The 15,265-nt window shown below is 32.8% G+C and overlaps 2 protein-coding genes and 1 non-coding gene across 3 annotated transcripts; 1 reads left to right on the top strand and 2 right to left on the bottom strand.

Moving 5' to 3' along the window:
* Window positions 1-970: 970 nt before the first annotated feature.
* LOC18098255 (50S ribosomal protein L9, chloroplastic) lies at window positions 971-5,053 on the top strand. Its single transcript, XM_006384905.3, has 7 exons — window positions 971-1,247; window positions 1,428-1,555; window positions 2,681-2,726; window positions 2,807-2,904; window positions 2,994-3,041; window positions 3,843-4,030; window positions 4,851-5,053. The coding sequence occupies exons 1-6, from the start codon at window positions 1,092-1,094 to the stop codon at window positions 3,961-3,963; spliced, it is 597 nt and encodes a 198-aa protein (XP_006384967.1). The 5' UTR covers window positions 971-1,091; the 3' UTR covers window positions 3,964-4,030; window positions 4,851-5,053.
* A 613-nt stretch (window positions 5,054-5,666) lies between these two features.
* Window positions 5,667-5,739, bottom strand: TRNAV-UAC (transfer RNA valine (anticodon UAC)). Its single transcript has one exon. It is a non-coding gene; the product is annotated as a tRNA-Val (tRNA).
* A 7,072-nt stretch (window positions 5,740-12,811) lies between these two features.
* On the bottom strand, window positions 12,812-14,030 carry LOC18098254 (zinc finger protein ZAT5). Its single transcript, XM_006384903.3, has one exon. The coding sequence runs from the start codon at window positions 13,844-13,846 to the stop codon at window positions 12,914-12,916; it is 933 nt and encodes a 310-aa protein (XP_006384965.2). The 5' UTR covers window positions 13,847-14,030; the 3' UTR covers window positions 12,812-12,913.
* Between the last annotated feature and the right edge of the window lie 1,235 nt (window positions 14,031-15,265).

Below are 15,265 nucleotides of genomic sequence, written 5' to 3'. Positions count from 1 at the left end.
TAATCTTTTAATGATCAATAGACCAGTAGAAAAATAAAAACAAGCTTAAAGTTTTTTTTTTTTTAATTCCAGTATAGAACAAAAGGATTATTTTACTACAGCAATCAACTGTTTCGATTGCCACGCCCTGGTAATAATAACTTTGATCAAGTCATAAAAAAAAATGTTTTCTACTTACATTTGACTAGAATATCGGACGTGGGTGCTGCTGTCATGAAAGATACTCTCGCATCATTTCTTATGTGAAGGTGGAATCTTGAATTTTATCCTTATCATCGATCATGGGAAGAAGAAATCAGCGAACAAAAACTATAATTCTTTTGCTATCATGTTGCTGTGAGATTTTGGAGGAGAACGCAGGTAGCCGCCACCATCATCACCAGGATGCTGCCTTTTCTAATCTCGAGGAACTCTTGAGGCTTTATATGAGCAGGCTCTATGTGTTTGAATCTTTCTAATTTTGTTCATGCGATAGACTTGATTATTCCAGGATTTATAGGAACCATTCAAGTTCTGCCTTGCCTTGACTCTTTCATTGCCTAATTAAAACATGTCATAATAATAATAATAATTAAGTCAACGAATAACTACACTGCTCGTAGCAGTTGCTTTGCCGAAGTCATGCTTCACTACAATTATAAGATTTTCTTTTATTCGACCACACGCAAAACTATATTATTAAAATATAATTCTAATTTATTTGGAATGTGTGCGCGCGTTTGTGAGAAGATTATTGAATCTTAAAATTAAAAAAAATATATATGTAGTTTACCCTTATAATGATTTGACTTCTCGCAAAATTATGAATAAGGACCAATTTGAACCTAAATTATGTATAGGGATCAATTTGACTAAATGTCAAGAGGAATGAACGGTACAAAAACGAAACAAGGGCATCAACGCAATTCGGAGAAGGAATCCGTAGCATTGTAGTTTATATCCACACAAAGAGGACTAAAACAGCGAAAAAAAGGCACAAACTTGGAGAGCAGGTTCTTTTGTGTCAAAACAGTACACGAGCTGAGCACGAGAGCCCAACGGATAAGACCAGGGAAACGAAGAGCACAGCAGGTTTTTTTGTGTGTCGGAAAATGGCATCACCATTTACAGCGGCAACAACTCTTTCATGCACTTCTTCTTCTTGGCTTCACGGTTTTGTCGGACCCACAAATGAAATCTCCAAGTTCCCAGACAAAAGAATACCTATGTTGGTTTTAGCTCAGAAGAAAGCCAAAAAGACAAGAAAGGTAACAATCAAATTGCACAATCTGAATTGGGTTCTTGTAATGTTCTCTCACACTGTGTTTTCTTGAAAGAAAGATTCAATCTTGGTTTGTTTTTTATGGCTACCAAAGAGAGAGTCTCTTTGGTTTTAGTCTTTTTAATTAATGGGGTTTTGTGCATTGTTGTTATTGTTGTTGTGTTAGATAATATTGAAAGAGGATGTGACAGATTTGGGAAAGAAAGGGCAACTAGTTGATGTCAAGGCTGGCTTTTACAGGAATTTTCTGCTGCCTACAGGCAAGGCTCAGATTGTCACTCCTGGTTTAGTCAAGTAAGGTTTAATTTGACCAATATACATTGATTTTCTTATGTCTTAATTTTTGTGTTGATTATATTAGTGCCTTGAGAGAAACTTATCATCCATTTGTTGGAGAAAATAACATTTTCTCAATTCGAATGAGATTTTGGTGGCTTAAATATACCTGTTAAAAGTATTCAATCCATGAACGTGATATGCAGTAGGTGGCCTGTGCAGATGTTTAAGCTGGAATATCCCTCTGAAAATGAGATGGTGCTACTCAAAATATGGAATTTATAATATTCATTGTAATACTCCTCATTCATCTATACCTGACAGGGAGACATTGTTTTTGGCTAGCCTGACTCCCCATAACGATGATCTGATAGCTAAAAGCCTCCGGTGACCTAACAAGCATCTCTTTAACTACTAAACATCCATTATCTTGCACGACAAACTTTGTCCAACTGATGCTCCTTCTCATGACAACTGTGGATGGTAAAACACACACACAACTCAACTATGGAAACTATAATTTGAGTGGACTTTTGAGAAATCATTAGAATTTGTGATTTTCATAATTGAGTTGGTGGAGGAGGAAGACCAATGTAGCTGACTTCAATTAATGGGGATCGAAGTATAGTTAAGTTGAGCTTTGTGGTTCCTTTTATCTTCTTCCATGGTCATTTTTGGAGAGAAACAGGCAAAAAAAAAAACCATGACCATTCCCACAAATGAACTGTACTTAGTTTCTTTTAACCCTTCTCATAACACTTCTTAGAGGAATAGTGATTTATTTCCCTATAAGCATCGATGGGTATTCAGCAGGCATTGTGGATGAGCATCATTGTCATGCTTGGATCTTTTTTCTTTTTTGATTGCATCCACTAGTAAATTACCTTGGAAGTTTAATTGGAGCCTTCTGGAAACGTTTGTAGTTGAGAGGTTCAAAAGTATTACCCATGGAGATGAATCTACAGATTGAGCCTATATGCAAGAGCTTTAGATTCAGCTTGCACATCATAAGAATTCAAGTTTTGCGTGAAGTTTATGTTTATTGAAATTTCCTGATGACAAGTATATATGTTAAATTTTGTTTGTTTTAAGACTTTATTTTCCGATCCAATATTAATTTGATTGCACTCTCTTGATTTCCAGGGAAATGCGGATGGAAGAGGAAAGAATTGAGGCTGAGAAAAAACGGGTAATGAAATGCTGCACGTATCTGTCACTATTAATTGTCTATCTTGTGTGCCTTTTCTTTTAATTGCTATCATTCTGCAGGTAAAAGAAGAGGCACAGCAGCTGGCACTCATATTTGAAACTGTTGGAGCATTCAAGGTCAAGCGCAAAGGGGGAAAGGGAAGACAGATATTTGGGACGTAAGTTGAATCCAGAGCAACCTTTTGTTTCTTATGTTATGCATGGTTCATTTTCTGCATATGGTGTCTAAATGAATGTATTTTGGCAGTGTAACTGCTCAAGATCTTGTTGATATAATCAAGGCACAGATTCAGAGGTACTGTTTTCCACTCTATGCAGATTTACCACCATGCAGACACTTGCCACTATCATGAACATTGTAAATTGAGCCTGGAAACTTATTAGTAACTCAGGAAACATATGCATTTCTTTTGTCAAATTCTTAAGATAGGTTCTGTAGTTATGCAAATTTTTCATGAACCTTAGAATAATGATTATAATTATATGTGCTATTTTGTAATTGAGGACACTACAGCCACTGCCCTTCTTTCAGCCAAAAAAAGCAACTTCTTACATGTTATTTCAAGTGTTGAATTCTAAATGTTTGTCTTCCTTTTAGAAAATGCAAACATGTGAACAAGTCCACACTATGCTCAGTTTGATTCCATTATGAGAGAAGATATTATTAAGAATTATGATGTCCTGAAACCAAGGGTTAGAGGAAATAACACTTTGAAATGTAATCCAGAAAGACAGTCCTTGCATACCTTTATTGGTCACTTTCAATTTGCTGGCCATTCCATTGGAGCTTTCAAATATACAACATATGAGCTCAAAATAGTATTGAGGTGTAAGATATGGGATGTATTTTTTTCATGTTATGCATGCAATCTGTATCTTTTTTAATCCTCTGGTAGTATTTTGCCAATATTTTAGCTATCAAGATACAAATAGAGTGTTCTTAACCCAATGACAGTTCAGTTCGCACCAGGCATATGTGTACATGAAGGTGTCTTTATCAGTGGGATGGCATGCACACACATACACGTATACACATACACATCTTTTCCTTCCATGCCCCTGTTTTTTGCTTATTGATTTCTTCATTGATCCATAGGGATGTGGACAAGCGGATTGTTTCTCTTCCAGATATCAGGGAAACAGGAGAATACATTGCTGAACTTAAGCTTCACCCAGAAGTTACTGCTCAGGTGAGGTTGAATGTCTATGCTAACTAAGGGCAAGCAACTTTTGGAGCCACTCTTTGAATGGGGACTATACATGTGAACAACTAGCATCAGTAAGGTATGTGAGCATCATCTCCTTGTTAAAATCATTCGAAGAGAGGAAATAGTTTCATAACCATATCTTTAAGCCTCCTTGCTATGGATCCCTGCAATCTGAATACCTAACAATATTTGGTGTCTAAATTCCACAATTTCTTATTAAGTGTATAGTGAACTTGTTGATTCCTTTGCGATTCAATCTCCTGCCTCTTAGGACTCAACTCGAGCTCACATGTCAAATAGAAGATATTCAGGCTTTTAAATTTCTACCTTAGACGAGGAATTCGGTTGCTCTATATTTCATTTTACTTTTTGTAGATGTAATTTTGAAAAACAAGTCATTAGATAAATAACAGTTCTATTGTTCAGCAGCCCAAGAAGAAAAGAGATAGGTATTACCAAAATGTAAGACAAAAGTAGTTGAAAAAAAAATAGCAGCCTGGATCCTCGCATATTGTAATGTGCCAGGCTGTCTTTATGCCGCCTTTAGAGTTTCAAACTTATTTAGCCTGATCAAGACTACTCTACAATTCTATGGTGAAAACAATTCTTTGCCATTCAGATTCAGTGACCAGGATGCAGAATTGCTTGGTAAAATACTCATATAACAAATATTTGAGGATAGCCTGACATATATTTTTTCCTAATTACTGACACGGAGCCTTATAAAATAGGATACCAAGATTCCACTCTCCTTAAGTTAAATTGACTTATTCTATACTACTACAGGATGGTTAAAAAAGAAACCATTGGATATCATTTGTTGAGGCTTTCGACAATTTATATATATGCTGTCTGTCTATGAAATTAATGAATTTGCTAAATTTTTTATATCGCAGGAGCATTGGAAAGTGCAAATTAGTCGTAGAGATGATTAGTTCTCATTTTACGTTGCAGCCATGCTTTTGTTGTTTCATGTTCATTCTTTTTTTTTTTTTCACATGTAGCTTTCTCTTGGGAAGTTCTCTAATGTTAAATCTTTTCACTTTAACATTACATTCTGGGAATTTCAAGTTCATACTTTTGGAATGCTTTTATTTTATTTCAAGGTATTAGTTTCTCCATCCATGAACGCCAATGCGTGGGGATCCTATGTATGCAGTTGTACACCATGCGATTTGATACAAGTTTTGTTTCTGAGAAATGCACAATCATACATGTATGATATGTGTGCATGTATATATATATATATATATGGGCGGATGTTCCATAAGCCGTATGTGCTGCTCCTTGCATGAGGGATTCTACTTGGACGTGCATCTTAATCACTTGCTCTTGTGTTGTTTATCAAGCCCTGCGTTTCCTAGGGGCTTGTATTCAGGTGAGATGCATGCAGATTTAATAGTGTTTGCTAATTTGGTTTCGGTATTTATGGCTTTGGTAAGCATAGCTTGCAATTTCTGTGTCGTTTTCTAGAATTATTCAAAGACAACGGAATTGAATGGAAGGAACAAAAGCAAAATGATGGAATTCTTTTTCTATGGGAAAAAAAAAAAATTTAATGAGATGAAATGGTATGTGCTTGGTGCTTACAATTAAAACCTGAAATATTGTAACTAAAGTTACCCAATACCCTATGAATCCACGATCGAAAACAAGGGAGGGAGAAAAATTTAACTTCAAAAAGATCGATACATATATAATTGTAGAGTCAATGTTGCTGCCCAGGATCGAACTGGGGACCTTTAGTGTGTAAGACTAACGTGATAACCACTACACCACAGCAACCTGAATAATCATATTCGATGTATAATTTATCAAAACAAAAGTCTTGTAGAGGACATGGGAAATATTGTGGGCGTTTCACTATGGGCCCATGGATAGGCACTTCCTATGGTCGCATATGGTTATGGTTAATGATTCTTGATATAGAGACAAATATAAAAATGATAGAAGTATATTTGGCTGGGAGAATAAAAACAAAGATATAAAAATTTAAAATAATTTTTTATTATTCTAAAATATAAAGAATAAGGGAATATGTTTTATTGTCGTATTTATCTTTGTTTTTATCCTTTAATTCAATAATCAAACGCTATCTCCATCACGTCAATTTCAATATCCCCTTCCCATTTTGTTTTATTGGAATTATATTGAATTCAATGGATAATAAATCTTATTCATAGATCTCTTTAAGGAAGGTGTAAGATGTGATCCACATGAATGAGATAATTATTTATTAAATGGTTTAATAATTATTAATGCTAAAACCTTATTGGTAGTTAATAACTACACTCTTGATGAATATGTAATATAAAGAGTCTATTTATAAAACTTGTCCTCTCTTTACCTCATTAGTGTATGCTTTTTTCTTATCAAATTAATTCAAGATATGTTTTCTTTAAATATTTATTTGAATGTGAAAATTATGGAGTTCTAAGATCATTAGTATTACAATTTTTATTTGATTTTTCAGGTTTATAGTTAGAGAATTGCTTATATGTGGTATCAAAACATTATGTTTAGGGACTCATGGTTTTCTATTTAAAGATTATTGTTTATCAACCCTATATTTTAATTAGGGATTTTATTTTATTTTATTATTCTATTGCATATTATGATAATTTTTGTTATGAATGATCAATAAAATATTATAATGTATATTCACATGATTGATGATGGATTAAAAAATAAAAAAAAAAGAAAGAAAAGAATTAGGTTAAATCACCAAACACACGATCCAGATCATGAGAACAAGATAACCTCATAGAATGCAAAATAAAAAAAAATATTCAAAACTCAACCCCAAGTCAATTAAAAAAAAATTATTAAAAAAAAGCTTGACCTGTGTCATCCCATCAAACACATAACCCAAAATATATGACTGAGATAATATTCTAGAAAAAAAAAAGCAAAACAAAATTATAAAGTCTAATCCCCAACCACTGAATGTTGAAAGATGAAATTTAAAAAAAAATCAATTTAAAAAAAAATATATAAAAAAAATCAAAATCATCCAGAGCTAACCTTTTAAATTCATGACCGTGTTCATAAAGGGCTATCAAGTTCGTTTTATTTTGCTCAGAATAACCAATATAACTCGTTCCATTTCAAATAGACTTATGAATGATTTTTTTATTTTGTTTTATTTTTTATTAATTTTTTTTATTATTTAAATTGTCACTTGAACTAATGAATTAATATTTGATTTTTTTAACCTATTACCTTTTTAAATTTAAAAGAATTTCGTAGCCTGCGGAAAATCACGGGAAATATATATCTAGAACGTAACATCAAACCGTAATTGAGAACCAAAACGGAAGTTCCTTTCTGATAATGAGAAGAAGTTATTTTTTCACGCATAGATTAAACACAACCACATATGTAGCATCTTGGTTATGCTGTGCTGGCAAAGACACGTGTATCCTGGCAACATTTGAGGAGTGGGGTGGGGCACGCAAAGCTACTTTTCTTTTCTTTTCTTTTTGTTTCTTCTATTTCCTCCCTTTTTTTGTGCCGTTAGAATTTGCTTTGCGCCTCTTCCTCAGAGAAGCAGCAAGCAGGTAGAAGAAATACAGTTCAAGTAAACGATTTTATTTTCAAGTAATTAGCCACACATTTCTTTCCACGTGTAACAAGAAGAGCCATGTATAATTTGTATAACAAGAGTACCCATATATATTTTGTGGTGTGACGTGTGAAGACACGTGCTTGGCGTTGTACAACCACCATGATCATTGCGTTATATTTAAAACAAAAAAAAAACCACCATGATCATTCGAAATTTCTTTAACGAGCATCTTGAGATTTTTTTATTTTCATCTTAATTTTTTTTTATTATAAAATACTTAATTGAGGCACAATTTTGTATTTTAACAAATATTAAATATAATAAAAAAAAACTAATGTATGGGAACGCTCACACCTTTCATGTTGTGCATGAGATGTAATTTGGTGGCTAAACACTAACTTTAGCGAGGATATTGAAAGCATCACAACACTTTCTTCCAAGGGCATCAATGTGTGTAGTGGTTTAGGTGATGATAATTTTTTTTTCTTTTCCCTTTTCTTCACTCGAAATTCGCACTGACTGTTTAAAATTTTAGACTTGTCTTCTCATTTATTGCTATTTCAACTTTGATCATCGTTGTTTTGATTTTTAATTTTTGCTCTTGACCCTTTTATCAAATTTCAATTTCATCCTTGGATACACAATTGTGATTATTTTTTTTTCAAATTTGATATTTATTTTTTTATTTTTTTTATTTTTATTCTTCTATGAATTTAATTTTTCTTTTCAATTTCCCCTTTAAATTCAAAATTTTAATTTTTCCTCCCATTTATTTCTTATTTCACATTTGGTCTTCATTCTCTTAATTGCTATTTTTTTTTATCCTTTTGTATAATTGAGTTTTTTCTTTTTAATTTCATCTTTCAACATTTGATTTGTTAGAATTTAGGCTTCGTAATTTTTTTCAAATAGGATGCTTTTGGTTTAGTGACTTAGGTCATGAGTTTGAAAAGTTAACATGATTTTACATCATTTTTTTCATTTAACGTTGTTTATTTTGAAAAACAGGCTTTATGATTTTCTTCAGCTTTCTTTCAATCAGGTTATTTCTATCTCATGATATGGACAACAAGTTTGATCGGTTAACTCGACCATTTTTTTAAGGTATTTTTCTATATATTTTCTTGGTTTTGTCCTTCAAAGTTGAGTTAAGCTTTGTCATTTTTTCTATTTTGTCTTCTATTAGGTTATCTCGTTCGTATGATCCGACTTACAAGCTTTGACGAACTTAACCAGGTTTGCAGGTGTTTTTTTACTTCTTTTTGTTGACTTATTTTTTTCAATTCCAGCCTTCTACATTTGAATTGTTGGGGATGAACTATTATTATTATTATTTTTTAATTTGCTTTCTATAATGTTTGCTCGACCTCAAGAATTTGAATTGTGAGTTTGTCATGCTAGCTCAAGTTGATGTGAGACGCTTTATTCTGCCATTTAAATTTTGATTTCAATTTTATCTTTTAATTTTAGGTTATCTTGGAATTCAACTTCGTGATTTTTTTTTTCATTTGACAAATGATCTTTTTCTTCTGGTTATCGTTATTATCTTTTCTTTTAAGATTCGGTTTATTTATTGTCGTTGCTTTATCTATTACATAATTGAATGAACATGGATTTGTTTCTTCTTTAAAACATGCTTGCAGCGCCCAAGCATCGGATTTTTACATTATAGAGAACTCTACCCTGTTAGCGGCAAAGTACGTACCACCTATCTAACTAAGGTGCACGCAAGCTGGCCCGGATACCCACATTAAACTAAAAAAAAAAAAAAGCTAAGTCCAATCTCTTAAATATAATAATATTACATGTCCTGTGTTTTTCACCAAGAAGGAACGACCCCACCCACTATTGAAAAAGTATATATACGAGCAAGCTTAGTTAGCTACATCTGCTCAATAAATTATAGCAAGATCATGTGTGATCCAGCCTGATTTGCTTGCTCAATGAGTGGATTAAACGCCTATTTTATAACTCTTAAGCACTAATCAATACTCCTACTATGGAAGACTAACAAAACAATGCCAGTTTTAGTCATTGGAAATACCGACAGGACAAGTCAGAGGCAGCCTGCAGCTCCCACAAGGAATCTGTATTCTACTACAAGATTATTAGCAAAAATATGCTATGTGTTGTCAAGTGATATACTAACTAATAAAAGTATTGAAAGATAATTCAATTATAATTTTCTTTTCTTTTCTTTTTAATTTTATAACAATTAAAGTTAGTTAATTTGTATGTTTTAAAAATTAAATTTGTTATAAATCATCAAATTTGATTTAAAATTATTTATATCTTGAAATTAAAAAAATATATAATTTAATAAAAATTCATATTTATTCATTTATAACAATTGAAAAAATCTATTAAACATTAAATTAATATTCTGTACCATAAAATGGTTGGATAATGCATCGAAAGCATATTCATCTTCATTCGAAATAATTGAGAAATAAAAGTTTGTGAAAAACCCTACCCATGAACACACTGATAGAGACGGATTCTCAATATATAAACCAAGTATTACAGCTGAATACTAGCTAGCTGACGTAACGTATACAATAACATCATGTTTTAAATTAAAACAAAAAGAAAAAGGCAATTTTTCTATAAAACTAATAAATATATATATAAAAGGAATTTTTTTATTTTTTGTAAGTGAGGTCAAATAATTTATTTATTGAGGAGTCGATACATATATAAAGATGTGTAAAAAAGACATTAATGCTGTCCCTCTATTCCAGCGATCAAATTGTAGTTGACTGACTGGTGGTGGATGCATGTTTTGGCGACCACTTCAAGTTATTATAAATACTTTATTAGTTACGAGAAAATAAGGGTAAGAGCTTCTGACAAAAAAAAAAAAAAAAAAAAAAAAGAGAAAGAAGAAGAAGAACAAAGTGTACAGCTACAATCAGACGTATGCGAATTCTCTCGGTAATATTCTTGTAAAGCCCAACGGGTTGACCGGTTCTAGAGCTAGGATGTTTTTTTTTTTTAATGATGAAAATAATATTATTTTAATTAATATTTTTTTAAAATCAAATAATTAAGAGTAAAGTTATGACTAAGTCAGGTCGACATGGTCAATGGACCAACCTAGATTCTTAATTGGCTTAGTCAAGTTTTTTATTTTTTTATTCTTTTTAACTCAGATCAATTCATATTTTAGGTTAGGCAAATGCTAGATCAACCCGTTAGATCTATATAGGTTTTACAACTCTGGTAATATTTTTATCATTTTAACTTTATTTCTCGTAACTTCACTTAATATAATCAAAATAATGAGTTATGTTGGTTAATTACTAAGAAAAATCTATCTAGGTTTTACAACTCTGATAATATTTTAATATATAAACATAACATTTTCACTTTATTTATCGCAACTTCACTTAAAATATTGAAAATAATGAGTTGCGTTGGTTAATTACTAAGAATTCAATAACACCTCTCCTAGTTACTACGGGCCATAAAAAATAAAAAGTAAATACACTTATTATACATAATTATATACAGTAAGAAGGTAGTGGATTCGAGTATAGACATGATTGTACAGTAGTACAATGTACAACATAACTATATATGATAATAGTGTAGTAAGTTTCTTTTAAACACTTTGATCATGCGCTTTCTATTATTTTGCAGTATGTTTATCACTGTTTAAAATGGTTGATTTAAGGTCTTGATTGGTCCAGGTTAAAGAAAAAATAAGATTAAAAAAATTTGACTAAGCCTAGTCTAGATAAAAACCCAGGATCCGGTCGACTTGAAGTAAAACCTGGTCAAAACCCACTAGTGTTAATCAATCTCATTTCATTCAATCTCTCCATTATCTATCCTTCCTTCTTCATGAATCCATAATTTTCTTTTTCTTTATCGACATGGTCCTGCAGTAGGTATCCCATTCAAGATTTGGTCCTTAAGTTGTTGATTGTGATAATTCAGCCCATGATTTTGATCTTATTTTTTTTAGATTTTTATGTTTTGATAAAAAAAAAAAAAACTTTATTTTTTTCACGTTATAGTTGTTGAGTTTGAGAGAGACAAGAGAAAGTCACTAGAAAACAATAATGGACAGAGAAAGTTATTAATCGGCTAAATTCCAACAATAAAAAGATTGATCTTGGTCTCTAAGATACTTATTAGGTGTTTTTAGTTTAAAAGGGGGTTGAAAATGAATTTATTATTTTATAAAAAGAATGTTTTTGATTATATATTAAATTAATTTATTTTATGAAATCTTATATCAACTATTTATCCTTTTAAATTTTCACAAGTTTATAAAATCTTCTTTACTAGCTTTTAAACGAATTTGCTTATAAGTTTAAGCCGACTCATGAACCTTAAGAAGCCTAATTGAGTCTGCTCATAAACTTTAATGAGCCAAGTATAGCTGAGCTCAAATTCGATCTATTTATATAACATAAGCTCATCATTTGTTAACAAATAAGTTTGAATCAAGCTCTTAGAGAGTGGAGCTTCAAGCTACTTACGAGTGGCTCGGCTCCTTTGAGCCTTATCATTAGGCAACATGTTAAGTAAGTAGTGTTGGTTGGATAGGGTAGTCTTTGAGTGGTGATGGCGGGATGGTTGGCACTGAGTAGCCGTTCTAGATTGCAATTATTCCATGATAGTCTCCTATAAGTTTAATTAATGACCACCTAGCTAGAGAATTAGAGTGTTTGTTGCTTTTGTGATTGATCACATGCATTAATTAATTGTATCCTTACCTAATTGAGTTGATTGAGTTGGCTTGGGCTTTAAAATCTTCATCGAGTTGTTAGAGCTCTTCGAGGCTACAATATCATATTAAATTTGATAGTTGAGTTTTATGGTAAGTGATCCATTCAACGTCTTTTATTTTAATTTATACATTCAATAAAGAGTAATTAAAATCATAAAACCAAACTACAACCAACAATTCCTCTCATTTCTTTTGCTTTATTGCAACAATTTTTCTTTAAAGAAATGCACGTATTCGGAGAACCTAATCCACGAGCTATGGTTGTGGTATTGGTGGTATGCCGAACCGTAGCCATGTCCATCCATGTCTCTCTCTCTTGAGTGCTGCACATAGCTATCCCACTTGGAAACAACCCAAAAATTTAATTTTAAAGATTGTAAACAAAAAGGAAAAAAAAAGAGAGGATAAAGATGATAAAGATGCCTCCCATCACTCACTTTTCGTGAATGAAAGGCAACCATGAACACTAACCGCTTACTCACTCAAAGTATTCATTCTTAAAAATTAAACTTAGTTAATGCTAACAATTGAAGCTAAACAGGAAAGAATTGAAAGAATTTGGATAGTAATGAATTATAGTAAAGTATATAGGAATGGTAAAAATAAAATAATTCACATGGTTGATCCCTGTGGATCTTTTTAGTATTTTTCTAGTAATGGCAATCCACCAAGGCTGTGGCGGAGAACACTAGTGCTTGCCGGGTTGACGTGAATTGGAAATTGGATTCACGAAGGTGATGATCATCCTCGGGAGCTGGTAGATTAAGATCCAAGGCCAAAATATTTTTTGGCTTGATCTGATGATGATCACCATGAATATTAGACTCAGCGGTGGCACTGGATGAATCAGTAGTGATCATGCCCGCCTGGTTGCCTGTGTTAGCCCTGTGCCTTCTCATGTGACCGCCAAGAGCTTGGCCAGACATGAACTCCGAGCCACAAATTGAGCACTCATGAGTCTTAGCCTTGTTACCCTGAAAACCCTTGTTGACGTTATTGTTGTGGCCTATTTGGAGAGAAAGAGAAGGATCAAGATTACTCCTTTTAATCAATTGACAAACGCCAAGATCCTCCATTGATGCCACCACAAGACCTTTTTTCTCTTCCGCTGTGGCTTTAGGCCTTTTGTGACTGGCTCTGTGCCCGCCTAATGCTTGGAAAGATGGGAAACTCCGGTTACAAGTTTTGCATTCGTATACCAAGAAACCTGCCTTGTTAATAGTTGGTGTGGACATGTCTGATGATTTTCGAGCTCTAAATTTCTCCACTTTACCGCTTTTGTTTTCATGAATTTGCTTTGGACGGTCACCTTGTGCTAGTAGAATCAAGCAATTAGCCATATCTTCTTCTTCTTCTGTCCTCTCAGTAACCTCACTAGAAGTTGTAGGGGAGGAAATTGAACCATGCTCCTCTATAAGCACTCCTCTCTCTCCTCCGCCATCACCGCCACCATAACCACTTGATGAGCTAGAGGTCATCACCATATACGGGGACGATGACCTTTGGCGCTTGGTGCGTTTGCCTTTAATGATCTGAGTAAGATCATTAGACCCCACGAAATCATCTTGAGCTTCCATATCCATCCCCAAAGACCTTATGTGAAATACAGTATGAGAGATGCGATATGCCCAAGTGACCTAACAAATTAAGAAGGGCTTGTAGAGAGTGAAAGAAGAAAAAACCAAAAAGAAAAGAGTACTGAGATAGAGAGTAATGAGGGAAGTTAAGGTGGGGTTTGTTATATATATACAATAGTGAAGGGTAACATGGTGTTAATTTGTTGCTTGGTATATATATATATATATATATATATAGAGAGAGAGAGAGAGAGAGAGAGAGAGAGAGAGAGAGAGACTGTAGTGAAAGAAAAGATGTTTACAAAGCTGTATAGAGTTGCCACAAATTTTAGTCTACAGCAACCCACACACAAGGAACCAAAATCTTTTCTTGCGTTTCCAACCTTCGAAGTGTTACTAACAAGGAAAGTTTTCACTTTTCATGCGGTATAAATGTATTTCTTTAATGCTTCAATTAAAATTATAAGCTCTTAGTTTTAATTCATTGAATAAAACTGTACAGATTTAGAAATTGATTGCACGATGCAAGTAAGAAGAAACAAAAAACAATGAAGCTTCCATGATCAAGTGTTTTTAATTTGCTTATTAAATTAATTTGTTGTTATCTTTTTGGGAACTAGGGAGATTTTAAGTTTTTGTTCTTTTATTAGAAAGGCTTGAAATTAATATGATTTCAGGTGAATTAATTAATTAGACGAAGGCGCATCCTATGTGAAATTTGATTTTAATTAAACAAATTAACAATTATAGTTAAATTTTTATAAATTATTATATCTGAGACAATAAAAATTAATTTATCAATTAATTAAAATATCATTAAATTAAACTCCGAAACCAAACATAAATATTATTTAAAAAATTAAGGTCATACTAAATGTAATAATTTAAAAAGATCCACACATACATGCATCTTTAAGCAATTACAAGAACTGTTTTAAAAGGAAAAGGGAATTTTAAGTAAGAGTTTGGTTAGATATTAGAGAGAAATTAGAAAGAGCAAAAACATGACAGAGTTAGCAGAGTTCAAGAAGGGTTGGTTAGTGTTAACATCAAGAGGCCAGTCTTTCACAGTATGTGAACGAAGTCACGAATAAACTCGAACCCATCAAAAGCAAAGGGCAGTATTTCACGTCAAAAGCATGGGAGCTAGCTTATTAGACTCCATGTCTTGCTAAAGTAAGGTACCATCGCCACCACTGTTTGAGTATATTTGAGAGATTCGGCTACCTTTTAAGCAAACCCATTACTCTCACTTTTCCCCCCCTCCCTTCATCAACTTGAGTTATTCTGTCTCTCATGTGAAGCTTGTGGGAATAGGGCATGGAGTAAGGGGCACCAAGTGCCCAAGCCAGCAAGAAAAGAAAGGGACATTATTATTAGTGACCATGTGTCAAGTTGGCTTACTGGTATAGGAAGGGTATGTTT

The sequence above is a fragment of the Populus trichocarpa genome, chromosome 4 (assembly GCF_000002775.5).
Source record: "Populus trichocarpa isolate Nisqually-1 chromosome 4, P.trichocarpa_v4.1, whole genome shotgun sequence".
Classification (NCBI taxonomy): Eukaryota; Viridiplantae; Streptophyta; class Magnoliopsida; order Malpighiales; family Salicaceae; genus Populus; species Populus trichocarpa.
Note: the sequence above shows the minus strand (reverse complement) of the source record. Positions and strands in the feature narration are given on the sequence as shown.